At 35.7% G+C, this 17,874-nt stretch overlaps 1 protein-coding gene across 3 annotated transcripts in view; it reads right to left on the reverse strand.

The window, feature by feature from the left end:
• Positions 1 to 11,732: 11,732 nt before the first annotated feature.
• The window catches only part of LOC124781027, a 109,941-nt gene continuing 103,799 nt past the window's right edge, over positions 11,733 to 17,874 (reverse strand). For all 3 annotated transcript variants that reach the window (XM_047253837.1, XM_047253827.1, XM_047253848.1), the window contains exon 7: positions 11,733 to 16,214. In XM_047253837.1, coding sequence (XP_047109793.1) covers positions 16,036 to 16,214 — 179 coding nt within the window. In that variant the 3' untranslated portion in view covers positions 11,733 to 16,035. The remainder of the gene's footprint in view (positions 16,215 to 17,874) is intronic.

Here is a 17,874-nt window from a genome sequence, read left to right on the forward strand (position 1 = left end):
GAATATAAAAGTTACAAAATTTTCTGTACACCTCTAACTTTTGAGTTTGAAATTTTTACTTTTGGTCAAGCACCAGCAATGAGATGCAGGAACTACAGCCTTACAAATTCCAAAAATATATATATTTTTTTGACCTTTAGTCATTTTCAATACTAAATTGTCTACATGTTTTAATGAAAAATTCCGGTTGCAATATCTGCAATATTAGCAAACAAAATTACTTGTCTCTCTAACAATTGTGTACAAAAAATTAAGGAAAATTTGTTCATTGATTTTTCAATGTGAGTTCTCTTTAGACATAAGGACTCCATGTGATAAAACATCAAAATATAATTCGGTTATTAAGTAGTGATATATTTACTGTAGAATATTTTTCTAGTAAGTAAATATACAGTTAATATTTAAGGAAGACATTTCAAGATTTTCTTGAGTAACAAAACTTAGCAAAAATGTATTCATACGAATAAAAAGCATCCACATTAATACAATCCAACTGAAACATATCACCTACACCAATAACATTTCTAGCTTTTAAAACCAGAAATATATTTATCTATGATTACAAGAATAAAATGATAATGTGCGAACAGTGGCACTAGTGACAGGACACTTTTACATAGTACACAAGACCCTACACAAGAGGGATGCGAAAGATCCATGTTGGAAGTCAAAAGTAAGAAAGAGATAAAAAAAAGTTTAGCTGGCAAAGGTTCAAAGAAAGGGAGTACCTAGACAAAGACTAGCATTTATACGATATTTCATCTCCTACACATCCTAATTTTGTCTTCTCTTTTCCTCTTAATACTTCTCATTTTATCTCTCCTCTTTCATTTGTTTCAAATATCTATCCACTTACAAATATTTACCATGCCATATACAGAGTGAACCAGAACTCCACTGACAAATTATCACAAGAATGAACCAAAACAAGAAAAAAGTCAAGTAAATCTCTAAAATGTGTATCTTAAGAGCTATGAGCACTCGTTCATCTTTGATACTATGAAATATCTAACTTCTACTGCAAGTTCTTTGCTTTCCATATTTTGGGAGGATGTAATATGGATCAAAACAAGGAAAAAATGCCCAGTAAGTATAGGCTCTAAAATACATACTTTACGCACAATGAGGACTAGTTCCGTAGAAGAGATGTGTTTCACAGCAGCATAGATGAACAAGTGTTCATACATATAATGGTATGCACAGCCCATGCCCCCCCCCCCACCTCTCTCTCTCTCTCTCTCTCTCTCAAACACACCCCTCCCCCTCTACTACTACCGTCTCTAAAAATATGAAAAGCAAAGAGCTTTCAGTACAAGATATGTCTCTCACAGTAGTGAAGGTGAAGTAGAGCTGATAGCTATTAAGGTATACATTTAAGAGTCTCTGTTTACTGGACTTGTTTCTTGTTTGGTCCCTATTACAACCTCTGAAACTTTATCAATGGACTTCTGGTTCACTCTGTGTATGTTTATTTTTACACTTTGTTCTTAAATTATATACAGTTTTCTTTTATTCCAGTTACTTCATTTCTATATACACTTTTTCTTTATTTTCTTGGTTATTTTTATATCACTGTTTTGTTTCTGATGTTCGTTTCCACCTGAACATACTGCGGGTTGTCCACTTTCAACATAGCTATGCACAAAGCCTACAGCACCACCAAACAAATAAGATGGCATAGTGGTTAGGAAACTGAATTTTCATGGAGGGAGAACACCAATAGAATTAATCTCATCTTAACATGACAGTCATCAATGGCAGAGTACTAGCTCATTTGGACATAGTCAAAGAATGTGATTTCCTATGGCATTATAGAACAAATCGTATGAAAAGTTACGGAAAGTATGGGAAACCTCACTCAGGATCTCAAGATGAGGCCAATGTTATAAATAATCATATGTACAAGTCAATTTTCATATCCTTTATTACTGTCATAAACAACTTCAAGCAAATGAAGAAACAATTAAAATTAAAAACACGAGTTTTCACCTAGAAATACATTTTTCTGAATAGAAACATGTGAGGATCTAACCTCCCTTTTGCAATCTGTGCTCCTTGAGTCTTAATCATCTTTTCCTACTCCCTACCTGAAATCATCAAAAATGTTGCACCGATGCATAGTACACTCATGTGGTCACTATGCCCCTCTTCCCCTCACAATTCCCTCATATGTTTTTAATAAGAAATATGGCAAAGTTTGTGACTGTTTGGATAAAGAAGATTATAATTCTTGTAGTATGAAACAAACTCTGAAGTGCAATGTGCTTTTACTTTCAGACAGTCATGGAAGAAATGTCGCGGAAATCCTAACTGACACAAGCAATCATCTTCAAGTGAGTAGTATTTTGAAACCCGGCGCGAAAACAAAAAACATCATAGAAGACGCCGACCTAAAAGGAAAAATGCTGCGTAGCAACGACTTTATATTTTGTGTAAGTGGTGCAAACGACGTGGGAAGAAATGAAGCTGATATCTGCATTGAAGCCCTGAAGAACTTCCTTGAAGAAAATAAGCAGAAAAATACAATTGTCGCTACTGTTCCGCATCGGCACGATCTGATCTACAACTCGTGCGTAAACAAGGAAATACGAAAAACAAATATTAGAATTAAGACACTATGTTCAAACTATGGAAATTGTTCTCTTCTAGATATAGGAAAGTTGGATAGAGGTCAACACACATCCCACGGATTGCAATTAAATTATGCAGGTAAATGCTATTTGTGTGAAAAATTAAATTTAATGATAAAAGAAAGAATCGAACTGAAAAACTTAATATATAAAAACAGTTTGTTCACAACTGAAAGACGTCTGACAGAAACTTTTTTAGACTAACTCAGCCTTCACCATACATAGGTGAAGGCGAAGTACTTGACAACATCGCAAATCACAGTAAAATCAAAATAATATTGCAAAATGTCCAGTATATTACCAATAAAATTGAACAAATTGACGAATTTCTAAGTGTTAGTAGCCCTCATATTTACCTTGTGAATGAACTAGGGTGCAAAACTGAAGAATTATGCAGCATTAATTTAAGTAATTATAAAATTGTCAGTGTCTATTGTAGGGAACAACATAAAGGTGGTGGTGCTGGTATTTATGTCAAAAATAATGTCCAATGCGAAAAAAATTGATTGGATAGATAAACTTTCATGTGAGATGGTCTTTGAAATAGCTGCCATAAGAATAAAGCTCAGATATAGCAGTTTAATAATAGCTAGCCTGTACAGATCCCCTAACAGTAACATGGAAGAATTCTTTTGCCATTTAGAGGAACTAATTGATAAACTCTCACCTCATAAAAAAAGAGACTATAATAGTAGGGGATGTGAACATTGACTCCTTAACTAATAGTGTAAGTTACCTTACAAGGGAACCTCCCCATCGCACCCCCCTCAGGTTTAGTTATAAGTTGGCACAGTGGATAGGCCTTGATAAACTGAACACAGATCAATTGAGAAAACAGGAAGAAGTTGTGTGGAACTGTGAAAAAATAAGCAAAATATACAAACTGAGTAGTCTATGGGCCATATAGGCAACATCATGGAGACCGGCAGCTCGGGAGCGCCGTGGTCCCGTGGTAGCGTGAGCAGCTGCAGAAGGAGAGGTCCTTGGTTCAAGTCTTGCCTCGAGTGAAAATTTTACTTTCTTTATTTTTGCATAGTTATTATCTGCCCGTTCATTCATTGACGTCTCTGTTCACTGTAATAAGTTTAGTGTCTGTGTTTTGCGACCGCATCGCAAAACTGTGCGATTAGTAGACGAAAGGACGTGCCTCTCCAATGGGAACCGAAAACATTTGATCGCAAGGTCATAGGTCAACCGATTCCTCCACAGGAAAACACATCTGATATATTCTATACGACACTGGTGACGGCATGTGCATCACATGACAGGAATATGTTGTCGACCCACCTAACTTGTACACTTGGCGAATGGGTAAAAAGATTCTTCTACCTTGCCCGATTTAGGTTTTCTTGTGAATGCGATAATCACTCCCAAAAAAGTGATGAAAACATAAAAGTTTGTCACATAAACTGAAAATAAAAAATTAAAATTTTCACTCGATGGAAGATCTGAACCAAGGACCTTCCGTTTCGCAGCTGCTCACGTTACCACGAGACCACGGCGCTCCTGCGTCTCTGGTGTCCTTGATGTTGCCTATCTTCCCATGAACTACTAATTTTGTATATTTTGCTTATTTTTTCACAGTTCCACACAATTTCTTCCTGTTTTCTCAATTGATCTGTGTTCAGTTCTTCAAGGCCTATCCACTGTGCCAACTTATAACTAAATCTGAGGGGGGTGCGATGGGGAGGTTCCCTTGTTAGATATATTGATATATTACAGTCCTATAATTACAACAACGTGAATTCAACACCAACAAGAATTACAGGTGACTCTCAGACATGTATTGACCATGTTATTACAAACTTAAATAAGGAAGACCTTGTAGTTGGAACTGTTGAGAACCACATTTCGGATCATAGTGCATTAGTCTTAGAGCTTCACACTGACAAAGAAATAGTATCTCATAAGTAACAATTTACTTATAAAAGAAAGCTTGACTACCATGCATTAAAGGAAAAACTGGCACACACAAACTGGTATCAGGTAGGCCTATATGCAACAGAAGACATTAATGAAAAGTGGGAAATATTTTATACAACATTAACCCATTGTCTAAATCAAGTATGCCAAAGGGTCAAACACTACAGAAAACTGACAGTTCCAGGAATCTTAAACTCCCCCATAAGGTGATGAAATTAAAGAATGACATGAATGATCTATATATTCTTTTTAAAGACACCAAACTGCAGTACTCTCAGTCTAAATACAAAGCCTGTAGAAAAACCTATAGGGAAGCACTTAAGACATTAAAGGCACAGAAGTATGCAGAGCAGATGAGTCAATCCTGTAATGATAGCAAAACAGCGTGGAATATAGTAAAGAAGGAAAGTGGGGGGAATGACAAGGCATTGTGTAACAACATAATAATAAGGGGCAATGAAAAGTTGGTTAATGACCCAAAAGAAGTATGTGAGAGATTCATAGATCAATTTAGTAAGATGAGTAAGGAGGATGTGATCAACCCACCACAGGTGCTAAATCCCAGTAATGTCAGTAATTCGTTCTTCCTGAGGTGCGTTACAGAACAGGAAATCCTGAGAACCATTTCCAACTTAAAAGCAAGTACATCCAGTGGCTGGGATGACATCTCAGCCAAATTTCTGAAATAATGCAGTAATAAGTTAATGAAGCCACTGCAACATTTAATAACCAGCTCTTTCAGTCAGGGGTCATTTCCTGCCTTGTTAAAAGTCACTGAAATAAGACCAGTGCATAAAAAGGGAAAAACTACTGATGTACAAAATTATAGGCCTATTTAATTGACATCAGAACTTAGTAAGTTGTTGGAAAGGCTATTTCTTGATCAAATGGAATCATTTTTCTCTAAGTACAATATATTAAAAAGTTCTCAACACGGTTTCAGTAAGGGCAAGTCTACAATAACAGCCATAGCCACATTTATTCAAGCAGTATTGAATAAACTTGATGATGGAAACGAAGTTATTGGCACCTTTCTAGACCTATCTAAGGCTTTTGATACTGTAAATCACTCCATTCTTCTACATAAGTTAGAAACTTATGGGGTCAGAGGAGTGGCATTAGATTTGTTAAGATCATACCTTGCTGACAGGTGTTAAGTTGTATCATACAACCGGAGGACTTATACAAACAATAAAATCATCTTATAAAATTCTTAACTGTGGAGTCCCTCAGGGAAGTACTATTGGGCCTTTTCTGTTCATTGTGTACATCAATGATATAATAATTCCAAAAAATGCAGACCTTGTGAATTATGCTGATGACACCTTCTTCATAAGCTGGGGCCCTACAAAACAGCTAGCAGTGCAAAATAATATGAAGAATACCAGCCTCATCACAGAATATATGACTAAAAATAAATTGGCACTAAATAAGGAAAAGATAATTCTAATGGAGTTTATGCTAAATTACAAATCAAGACAAGTGGATACTGAGCCAGAGTTATCAATTGAAACAATTGATAAACATAAATTCCTGGGTATTATAGCTGATGAACATCTTACATGGAAGGAGCACCTCAGCTACATGTGTAAAAAAATCTCGTGTAATACCTACCTGCTAAAACGCCTTTCTAGCATAATAGCGTCACCAGTCTTAAGACAAATCTATTTTGGTATAATACACTCCCACCTATAATATGGTACTGAGATTTGGGGCGGGGCACCAACGGTATACATGGATATGGCTTTTAGAGCCCAGAAGAGAGCAATTAGGATATTAGCGAATATTAGTAAACGACAATCCTGTAGAGAATACTTCATTAAGTATAATATACCAACAGGGTATTCATTATATGTTCTAAGGACTATACTGTTTGTAAAAGAAAATATGGAGCACAATATAATAAATAGTTATATCCACAGTTATAATACAAGGAAGAAAGAGGATTACCACATAAAATTCAGAAATAAAAAAGCAACCGATCATAATCCATTTTCTGCTGGAAGATTTTTTTTACAACAGACTGCCAAATACCATAAAAATGTTAAAAGGAAACATATTTAAAATAAAATTAAAGCAGCTGTTAATTGCTAAATGTTTGTACTCCATCAAGGATTTTTAATGTTGAACGTACTTTATTTCTACTACTAAACTATTATTATTGTTCATGTATGTACTGACTGAGACTGACCATGTCCACGACTGTAAAAGTTATTATGGACAAATAAACCATTGTTGTTATATTATTATTATGAATGAACCAGCTGGAACTGTGCGTCCCAGGAGAACTTTCTTGTCCTAGCAACCCTTATTGTTAGAGGGTCTACACAACTGACACGCAAGGTGGGTTGCCAACCCCCTTTCAGGAGCGCGGAGAGAAACATCGCCAGTGGACAGAAACAATAACAGACTTTCCAAATAAACATGGAACTACATCACCAGACAACATGTGACAGTGTTACACCAATCGAAACTTATATGAATCATGTAGCGTTCTGCCGACCTGGCTTTATAAGCACGGTTAGACCATCAGACTAGCAGTGTTTACCAACCGCTTGGAACAGCTACGGCCAAGACTTATGCCGGCCCTAGCATTGTATTCACTCGCCGTAGCACTGTAGTAGCACATTGTATTTTTTAGTGTAGATTTTGGTCAGTATTTTCTTCCATTGTCTTGTTTCCTTATCTGGTTTGCCTCCACAAGAGTTGTGAGGTTTCTTTCTGTTTGTTCTTGTGTTTAACACTTAGTGTATGACAAGAAGGCGTTTTTCTTTAATTATAATAAAGTGTGTTCACAGTGACTGTTAGTTCTTTCCTGCCAACCGCAGGACACTGCCACTACCACTTATGAATCAGGCTAAGGTATGGAAATAACATTACTACAACATTACCATAGTTTTACATGATTTTACTTGGGAAAGAAGCTACATAATTTACACTTTCATACAATTACCAGATTATATTCCACCTAAAATGTTGGATAATGTAGTTCTTAATGAATCAGATAATACTACAAATCTATTACCAACTGTAGAACCACCATGCATGAGAAGATATACTTCTCATTAGGATGGATCAAATTTGATAAGGAATCATTGCTGCCTCAAATCATCTTAGTAAGTTTGTGACTAACAGAAGTGATTGGCAGTAGCAGTCCTTTTACCACTTCTATTTCCCCCTGAATCAATGATAAAGGCAGAAACCAACAAGTCTGCAAAATCCATTGTAGATTAAATAACATGAAACTCTCAAGCATCTGAACCGCATAGACTGAGACAAAACTTTATAAACTGTGTTTGTTCTTCACTGTTATATCCAACATATGCCAAGTAAAAGAAGTAAATAAAAAGACTGTGTAGTTGCTGGTTTACAATAACTCTGTCACCCCTCTGTTTCCAGTTTCAGATTTGGCTAGGAATATATTTTTTGCAACTCTCTCTCTTGATTGCATGTAAGTAGTAATCCATCATACATCCCAAGAAATGAAACTAGCCACAATCTCCTGCATAAAATAAGACTCTCTCTGAACCATTTACTTTTCTAGTATCATTTTTACACGAGGAAAACTCGTACAATTGCCAAAAGTGTTTGTAGTTTTAGAGAAAGTGTCATTTTCAGTGCAGATATAAAAAACAAACCTGACAAATTTCGCATAAAACTGCTTATCCTATGTGATTCAACAACAGGATATGTTTTGCACACTGAATTTTACACACATAAATGGCAAGGGTTTCATGGGTAACAAAAATTTAATTTTCAATGTTTAAGGGGGCTTGTATGTGAATAACTGTCAGTACAATCAATTTTTACACTTTTGTCTTAAGAAATTTTCTGTTGTTTTCTGAACTAGAAAAAGTTTACTTTCAGGAAAATGGAGCACAGAAAGTACCAAAATTAAAGGAATTTAAAAGTGGCAGCACGCATCACGACATTCCCACGGCACACGGTCAGCTCTGTTAAAAATAAAGTTTTGCTCCCATTTGTTTCTTTTTTATGGCTTTTTAGTCCCTTAAGTTGGCTAACCTGTGAAAGCTTTACAGTTAGTTTTTGTTTCTACAGAGAGTTTAGTAAGTTTTCTGTTTTTTTTGGTGCAAATATTTTGTTTACAGCGAAGTAATTGTATGCATGAGTTTCTTATTCCACTTGAAAGCAATGGGAAGAATTAAGAAGTTTGGTGTTAAACAACGAAAATTTTATGGAAATCGGTTCACCAAACAGATTAGCTCTGCTAATACTGAAATACAATGTGATACAACACTTAAAAATCAGTTTCAACTACTCCCAGCTTCAACTACTCCAAGTGCTTCAAAGTTAAAACTGAAATATTTGGACAATGTGCTTGGCAATATTAATGCTGATAATATAAAGATGCCAACTATTGATTCAGGTTGTGTTATTGTTCAACTCTCTGCTTTATCTGAACTAATAAATAAAGCTTTGCAGTGTAAGGAATGTGGCAATAGTGGCGTGAAGGTAGTTGAGGAGATACGTGCTAGAAGAGGTTGTGCATCAAAATTAAGAATTGTTTGTTATTTTTGTGATTTAAGTAAATTTGGCTATACTTGTGGCATAACTAAACAGAGAGTGTATAACACAAATATTAAACTTGATTATGCTATGAGGTGTAGAGGCAAAGGATACAGAAGTGCAGAAATTTTCTGTGCTCTTATGGACTTACCTCCCCCTACAAAGTTTGACAGGTACAATAAAATTATTCTACAGGCTTTGGAAAAAGTAGCAAATGATAGTATGGAAAATGCTGTTCAGGAAAGTGTGGACATGAATGGCAGTAATACATGTATGTCTGCACCTCTGGATGCATCCTGGGAGCGAAGAGGCCATAGTTCCCTAAAAGGTGTAGTGACAGGTACCTCCTTGGACAATGGAATATATTACGAAGTACTGTCGTGGCTGTACTAGTGGAACTGGAAATCATAAATGTTTGATTAATTTTAGTGGTTATAGTGGAGGGATGGAATCTGAAGATGTTGTGAAGATAGTTCTCACGTCAGTGGAGAAATATGGTGTGATGTATACATCTTAACTGGGAGATGGAGACTCTAAAGGATACCAAGGAGTTTGTGAATCCAAACCCTAGGCTGACATAAAAATTGAAAAAATGGAATGTGTTGGCATGTCCATAATAGGTTAGGTACAAGATTGAGCAACCTGTAGAGCAATTTGAAGGGAAAGAAATTAATTGATGGTAAGTGCATTAATGGACGTAGTCGGCTTACAGACAAAGAAATAGACAGGTTGCAGCATTATTATGGACAAGCCACATGACAAAATAAATGACCTTGAGGGAATGAAAAAGACAGTATGGGTTACCTTCTTTCATAAATTCTCCACAGATGACAACCTATGTCATGCACACTGCCCCACCTGGCAGCGATTCATGGTGTGGCTACCAGAGGGCTGTTATTCAAGATGAGACCTACAGCCATACGCATTCTTTGCCATTTGCTGTAATGGAAGTTATGAAACCTAGTATATGGGGATCTTAGTGACACAAGATTATGAGAGAAATGTTTACACAGTAGGACTCAAAATCCAAATGAAAGTTTCAACAACTGTATATGGAAACGGACACCAAAAACTGTTCTAGTAGGACTAAATACTTTGAAAATAGGTGTGCTAGATGCTGTTCTATATTTCAATGACGGTGGAGTATCAAAGCTTAATGTTGTGGAACTGATGGGAGTGCCTTGTGGACTAATTGTGCAGTGTCAAGGCACAATGTTGTGGAACTGTTGGGAGTGCCTGATGGACTAAATATGCATAGAGCTCTTAATAGCCACTGACCGAAGGAGGCCCTTCGACGCAGAAAAATCAGTGTTGGCAGCCACCAAACAAGCAAGAATAAGAGGAAAAAGTTTGAAAAAGAGATGGGAGGAAGAGCAACACAGGAAACAAGATGAATATGGACCTGGGATGCATTAATGCAAGTTTAATAGAAAAAGCAACTTTTAGCTTTAACTTGAATTTCCTGGAAGTTAAATTATTTCATGTTATGATACACTTTGGCTAAAAACTATCAAAGATAGAGAGCTGAAATTTTGTATATTGTCTTAAAACATTCATAACTAAAAAGTAGACTGCCCTTATGACTTAACTTTGAAAATAAAATGCTTTTTTGAAGAAAAACCCTGAATTCATTTCCAAAATTTTTGATAATCATACTTAAAATTTTTTGTACCACAATTTATGACAGCACCACCTTTTCAGTAGTCTGCTTTAAAGGTAATAGTGTAAAGAACTTACAGGAAAAAATAAACCTTCTATTTTGTTTGCATTTTGAATAATGTGTACATATTACATACATAAATAATTAGCAAGGTTTATTTCACTTGCAACAAAAAAATACAATTAAAAAAAGTGTGAGAGCTTAAGCTGTGGTTCATACATAAAAATGATGTGAAAAGATGTTTTGAAAGATGGTAAGCATTATATAGGCTTACAAATCTTATTCTTTGAGTTACATGGTTTAGAAAACTGACAATTTTTTCAAGGTTTCCCCTGGTATTCACGGGCCAGTCCCCTTAATATAATTACTGACCAAATTTAAAATGCTGTCACAATCTGCTCACTATGAGGTATAATCCTGGCTTAAAGGTTTAACACATTAACACAAGTATTAAAATTAAAAGCTGTGTATATATCTTGAGGCAGCGTAACTTGTGGCGTGCAAATTACCCTGATTATATTCATCCAGTATATGAGAATTTGTTGACTTAGCAACTTCCAAAAATCTTTATACGTAATTTCAAACATAGTCAAAACTTTTTTTTTTTTTTTTTTTTTAATTTGATATGAACATAAAATAAAGAAAAGAAAAAGGTTTATCACTTGCTACATTTTTCTCTGTTCACACAGTCAAATTTCAGCATCGGGCATGACATTTTAATTTATTATATTTTTACTACTAATCCTATTCACAACTGATTTTGTCAACAGTATCCACATAAATTACTCAATTTACCTGCAAAATTATATCACTGTACAGCAATCTGTATAAAAAATATGAGGTCATCAACACTGAAATGCTTGAAAAACTACAATGTCATCAGCCATACACATTTTACATGCTTAATGTCAAATGTTTAACACGTTAAAACCATACTTCAAGTATTCATAAGTTTGAAGCTGTTTTATATATTAGATTTTGAGTCTGAAGAAGCAGGGGGGGGGGGGGGGGGGGTACATTACCCTTTGAAGAGAAGGTAAACAAAACAGAAGAAGAAATTGTTTTTCTGCCTTTTTATAATGGCATCTGTGAATGCTTTCATCTTGTATCAAATAACAAGAAATAATCAGGACACAGGTTGCCACACAAAAAATTTTCTTTATAGCTATGGGAGGAGTTTCCAAGCAAAATAAGAACACAACAACAGGTAGTAACTTCCAAAATGTGTCTTGCAAAAAGGCTGTATGCTGGCAGAATTTCTTTCATGGATATGAAGACACACCCACAAATGTGCAAAGCTCATAAAGGGTGGTGCAGGGAATTGGGAAATTACTCTTGTCACCACCGTAATACAGGCAGTTGTTCAGAAATAATGAGAAACAGTTGTGAACACGATTTGATTAATAATCTTGCAGCACTGAGGTGGTACGGAATGTGCTGTCGCTGTTAGAGCCTTTCACAAGCAGGGCAATAGTGTGACTGCTGCACAAAAGGTATTTTGAGAGCATTACCAGCTAGCTCATGGTTTCATCCCACCTGCTCATGCAAATACAATGTGGTGGCATAATTTTGAAGAAACTGGTTCAGCCTTGAAAACATAGCCTTCAGGCAGTGTTCAAATGGTATATACTCAGAGGACATTGCAGCCTTTCAAGTTTCCACCATGAGGAGCCCTCGATGCTCCATTTGACAACATGCATCAGGACTAGAGATTGGGCAACAAAGCATACAAATAATATTGCACGACTTAACATACCATCCTTATACATTACAGATTGTGCAACAACTAAATCCCTGATAACCTGTGTCACATAGGAAGTTTAGCGAAAAGGTGTAGGTTAAAATGAATGAGGATATCAATTTCATTAACAACATATGGACATCAGCTAAAGCCTACTTCCATCTTAAAAGATGTGTTAAGAAACAAAACTTCCATTACTGAGCACAGGAAAATCCTTACGGGTTTCACAGGTGTCCATTACACAGTTCCAAGTTACAGCATGGTGTACCATGTAATATGGTGGTGTTACTGACCCTTGATTTTGTAATCATGAGGGTGGTACTGCAACAGCAGTAACATCTGCTTGGTGTGTTCATGTGAAGAAAAAACCATTGCTAATCCCAAAACAAGCTAGACTGAGCATTCTGGAGTATCCATAGCAGGCTATTACAATATGAAAACCAAAAGGGAGTAAATCTTTCTGATATCTTCTTTAAGAAGTAAAGAGACAGTTTGTGACACACTGTAGTGAAAATGTAAGTAGTATACTGTTTACATCCACTTTCATCAAATCTCTGTTTAGTCTTGAAAATTATGTTACTTCAAAATCTCCCCTTTCCCTGTGTCACCCTGCACATGAAGAGGCCAATGTTGAGGTGTCCCGATTGTGATATTTTACCATGAAAGGCTAAATTATTGTTACATTTATGAACAAGCATTTACACAAATTATTTTCAACTGAAATTTTATTTTAATTTAAATACAAGAGTTGGACAAACACATGGAAACACCAAGACACATGCGTGCTTTAACATAAATGCAGTGGCTAGCCAAGCTTGCAGGTTGCACTGTTGTATCTGACCATGAAGAGTACCTGTACATTGCAAGTGTCATTCATGGCCAGAACAATGTTCTGTATAGTTGCGAGTGGATTACATTGGGGCTAAGTGAATTTGAATGTGGGCAAGTTGTTGGTGCTTCTGCAACCAATGGAGCTGACATATTTTGTGTTTCAAGGATCACCATAGTGAAAATTTATACTGCACGCACGGGAAGTGAAAAAAAGTCATCTGCTAAGTTACAATGCGGATGAAAGAGTGTATTGAGCGATTGTAACAAATAGTCACTGGAGAGAATTGTGACAAAAAATAAGAGGACGACAGCTGCAAAAGTTCTGCAGAACCAAATATTGCAATCGCAAAAACCTGTCGGCGCAAAAATGTGAAGGGAGTTCCATACGCAGGGAATTTCAGGACAAATTGGAATGCCAAAACCACTCATCAGTGATGCAAATGCCCATAGCACAAAAAAAGTGATGCTGAAGCCATAAAATGTGGACTGTGGGGCAATGAAGAAAGTCATTTGGTCGTATGAGTCTTTTTTGAGACTGTTTCCAACTTCTGGTGAAATTTAACCCCAAGAGTGAAAGATGGTGGGCGTTCGGCAATGATATGGGCAGCCATAGTGTGTTGTTTCATGGGTCCCCTGATTACTGTGCAAGGTTGCATTACTGACAAGGGTTATGTGGACATTTTGGTGAATCAGGCCCACCCCTTGTTATAATGTTTGTTTCCCAGTGAGGATGATGCTATGTTCCAATAGGATTGGGCCTCTGTTCGCACAGCTTGCATTGTCCAGGACTGGCTTTGTGAGCATGAAAATGAACTATCACAACTCCTCTGGTCACAACACTTGATCAGATCTCAATATAATTGAGGCTTTGTAATCTACTTTGGAGAAAAGGATGTATGATCACTATCCACCTCCATCACTGGTAACTGAACTTGCTACTATTTTGCAGGAATAATGCCCTTAAAAACTATACGGGTCTGTACTTATCCATTCTGAGATAACTGGAAGCTGTTTTGAAAGCCAATGGGTTTCCTACACCATAATAGGCATCTTAATGTATTGATTTTTTTGTGTTTCCATGTTTTTGTGCAACTCCTGTACAGTTCCTGTGCTAAACTAAAAGCAAGTGTGTTTTACTTTTATTGTTAGTTTAAAGAAGAATTTTTTTATTTCAAAAATGTGTTTTCTCTTTGCAAATAATACTTACAGGATGGTAAAAATATCTGGAATTCTGTCATATACAGGCTACAAAGGGTACAGAAACTGAAGTATTAACTACATGTAAATATTTACTTTGGTCATTAGCAATTTCTCAGACATTATCAGCTCTCTTGAGGACAAGTGGATGCTCTTTATTTGTCTGAATATATTTCATGAATTGCTATAACACTGTAGTACAGAAACAAGGCATTGAGAATCATAAGGATCAAATTGGTGTCCGGTCAATATCTACATGTTGGAATTTATTAGGGAAAGCTCTGAAAATAAAATGCAGTGGAGGCAAGAATTTTTACAAGCCCTACTCAAAAAAATGTTCTGGAATACAATAATAACCAAACTACAACTATTAGTTGCTGCTGCACTACAGTCAAGTCATGCTTTCAAAATACATTTATCAAATCAAATATCTGAAAGGCCTTAAGCAGCCTTGGCAGGATTTCCACATACTTTAAAACTGGATAGCTTTGCTGTTGTGAAACAAGGCAAGTAGAGAAAAATTGATAAGCCAAATTAATAATGAACCAAATGTTATTTCACATTTAGAATACTCAACTGTTGATGAGTAAAGTATAAGTACAATGTGGGCAATCTTTCGCCTGCAGTGACATATGTCAACCTAAAATCAAAATTAGTGTACATACATTTTCAATAGATTATTCGTAATATTTATAAAACTTTCTTACATTAATACTGGATATGTCATTTCATTGATACTAGACAATATAAATTCACCACATTACGACATGGAAACAGCCAAGTCGTGAAAATTAGGAACTGATCAGAAAAAAAATTATAGGATTAACTTTGTACATAACCTAGAATTTTCACTTTGTACTTAGTCATTACTTTATTAATAGCAGTTGGTGAATTGCAGTATATAACTCTAAGGAAATATAGTTCCCTCAAATGAACAAATGATATAATCTGACAGTATTTCCTTTATTTTTTATTATATGTTTTTTTCTTATTTAGTTAATCTACTGTTTAATGCACTGATTTGTTTGGTTCTTGCACGACTGGAGAAAAATAGAAAAAGAGTGAAAGAAAAAGAAATACTCTAACTGTAGGTGTTCTGAATTGTGCTCATTAAAAATCTTATTGAACCCTGTATTCTTACATGACACAAATACATGAAAACACAGAAATTTTAAACAGAGACTTAGAAATTATACAGTGTATCCAATGCAATCTTGCAAATGGGGCATGGAGGAGTAGTATTAATACTGGAGTAGATAGCTCATGCAGGCAGAATGCTTTATAAAATCTGTACAGTAACAATACAGTGTTAAAAAAGAGAACAATACTGAAACTGAAGGATGTCACAAAAACATGATACCTTCAAATGACCAGAATGCATTTACAAATAGTAATCATATGGGCATTTTCAACATAAAAATGATGTTACGATAATATTGCTACCCGGTTCTTACAAAACTGGTGCAGTTTAACAGAACTCATGCTATATCATGGTGCATGTAAAGAAAATAAATTTATAATCTTCTCTAAACATGTGAAAATCGGCAAGACTTAAATCCATTTGATATTCTTCTATATGTCTTAGCAACCAGAGATAATGAGAGATTGAAAATTATTAATAATAGCAGCAGTACGTAAGATATGATGTGATAAAAACGATATGGTAGCCAAAGCACGGTGTAAAGAACAGTATTATCTGTGAGATCTGCAAATGGAAAAAAGAATCTAATATAGAAATTATAGTAAATACATTTAAAAAGGTTATATTAATATGCACTACAATTACAGCTAATATAAGTTACAAAACAAATTTTTCTGTCACTGTGTAGGTAATACAGCTGAATATCAACACCCATGAAATACAAAAAAATGAAGCTCATATATCAATTTAACTCTGACAGATTACACAAGAAATTACTAATACCACTAAACTATTCATGATTTACTGAATATGAAATAAAAAAGGCAAATGTATCTCATGCATATCAGAGAGAAGGGAAACTTATAATGTCTGCTCCCTTATTATAAGCATTCTGTATGGTAAAATGAAAATTTCCACAACCTAGTTTAATGTGGCTGGCATGAAAATAGGCAGGTGGAGGGTTCATTCCACCTTTGTACAGTGTTGCAAGTCTGTAACAATTTCAACTTCACTTCTAATAATGTGTAATTATGTACTTATAAACTGCTTATTTTGTTATTACAATATAAAAAAGAAATTGATTTGATTACAAATGTTATGAGAACATTACTTTTTTACTTCAGCCAGGCCAAAACATCATAATGTCTCATAAAATGAAGCTAAAAAAATTAAGAGGCATTCTGAAGGTTTTTATTTTACCTTCAGTAGTTATCAAGACATACCAAACGTAAGAGAACATGATGTAAAAAAATAGAATACAAAGAGTTTTCTTGACAGTTTTCGAATATGTTGGTTAAATTGTCATCACTAACTCACTTATCTTCGTGTTAAAGAAGAGAAAACTTTCAGGAAGAAAGTACCTCCAAAAGCGTTGAATTTATTTTTAGAATCTCAGACAGCATCTTTAATCTACTTCTTAGCCACATTTGATGTTTTATTTCCAGGGTTTCTAACTGCGCAGACTCTTGACATTAAGCAGTAAGCACTCTGTCAGGCTTTGTAAAGTACACAAAGATTTTCCAATAAAAACGAGCACTCAATCGAGAGGGCGGGGGGGAGGGGGGGGGGGGGGGGGGGGGGAGTGGGGGGGGGGGGGGGGGGGAGCACAGAGGCAAATTTCAAAAGTATAAGGCAAAGGACAACACAGTAATGCAAATGCAAATATTAACATATTCAATACAGGTCTTTAGCAAAGACTGCCATTGTTCATAAATGCAGGACTGGAAATCTCATTTTAAATGGCAATTACTGGTGAGTAAACTAATTTCTACCATTTGTAACACATTTATCATGTACTGACAGGGGGAAAATTAATATAAAATTGCAATGCCAAGAAGGAACTGTGTGACATAGACGAAAGTAGGTAGGCACGTTTCTACATCAAAAGATGATGTCTATTCAAATTTAACGTCAGTCGCAAAAGAGTGGCATTAGTAATGCCACAATGAGGATGCAAATCAGGTTTGCTTTAAATACACTCTGTAACAGTCATGGGCATCAGTTATCTTTGAGACTGGATGTGGTGAGTTGATATTAGTTAAGAATGCCTTTAAGGTGACAATGACACTGTTGTCAACATCTGATTGAGTTTGAACGAGGTTGTGTAATAGGGCTAAGAGAAGCTGGATGTTCCTTCCGCAATACTGCGGAAAGACTTGGCAGGAATGTAGCCACTATACATGGCTGCTGGCAGCAGTGGTCAGGGGAATGTGTCCAGACAGTC

The sequence above is a fragment of the Schistocerca piceifrons genome, chromosome 1 (genome assembly GCF_021461385.2).
Source record: "Schistocerca piceifrons isolate TAMUIC-IGC-003096 chromosome 1, iqSchPice1.1, whole genome shotgun sequence".
Lineage (NCBI taxonomy): Eukaryota > Metazoa > Arthropoda > Insecta > Orthoptera > Acrididae > Schistocerca > Schistocerca piceifrons.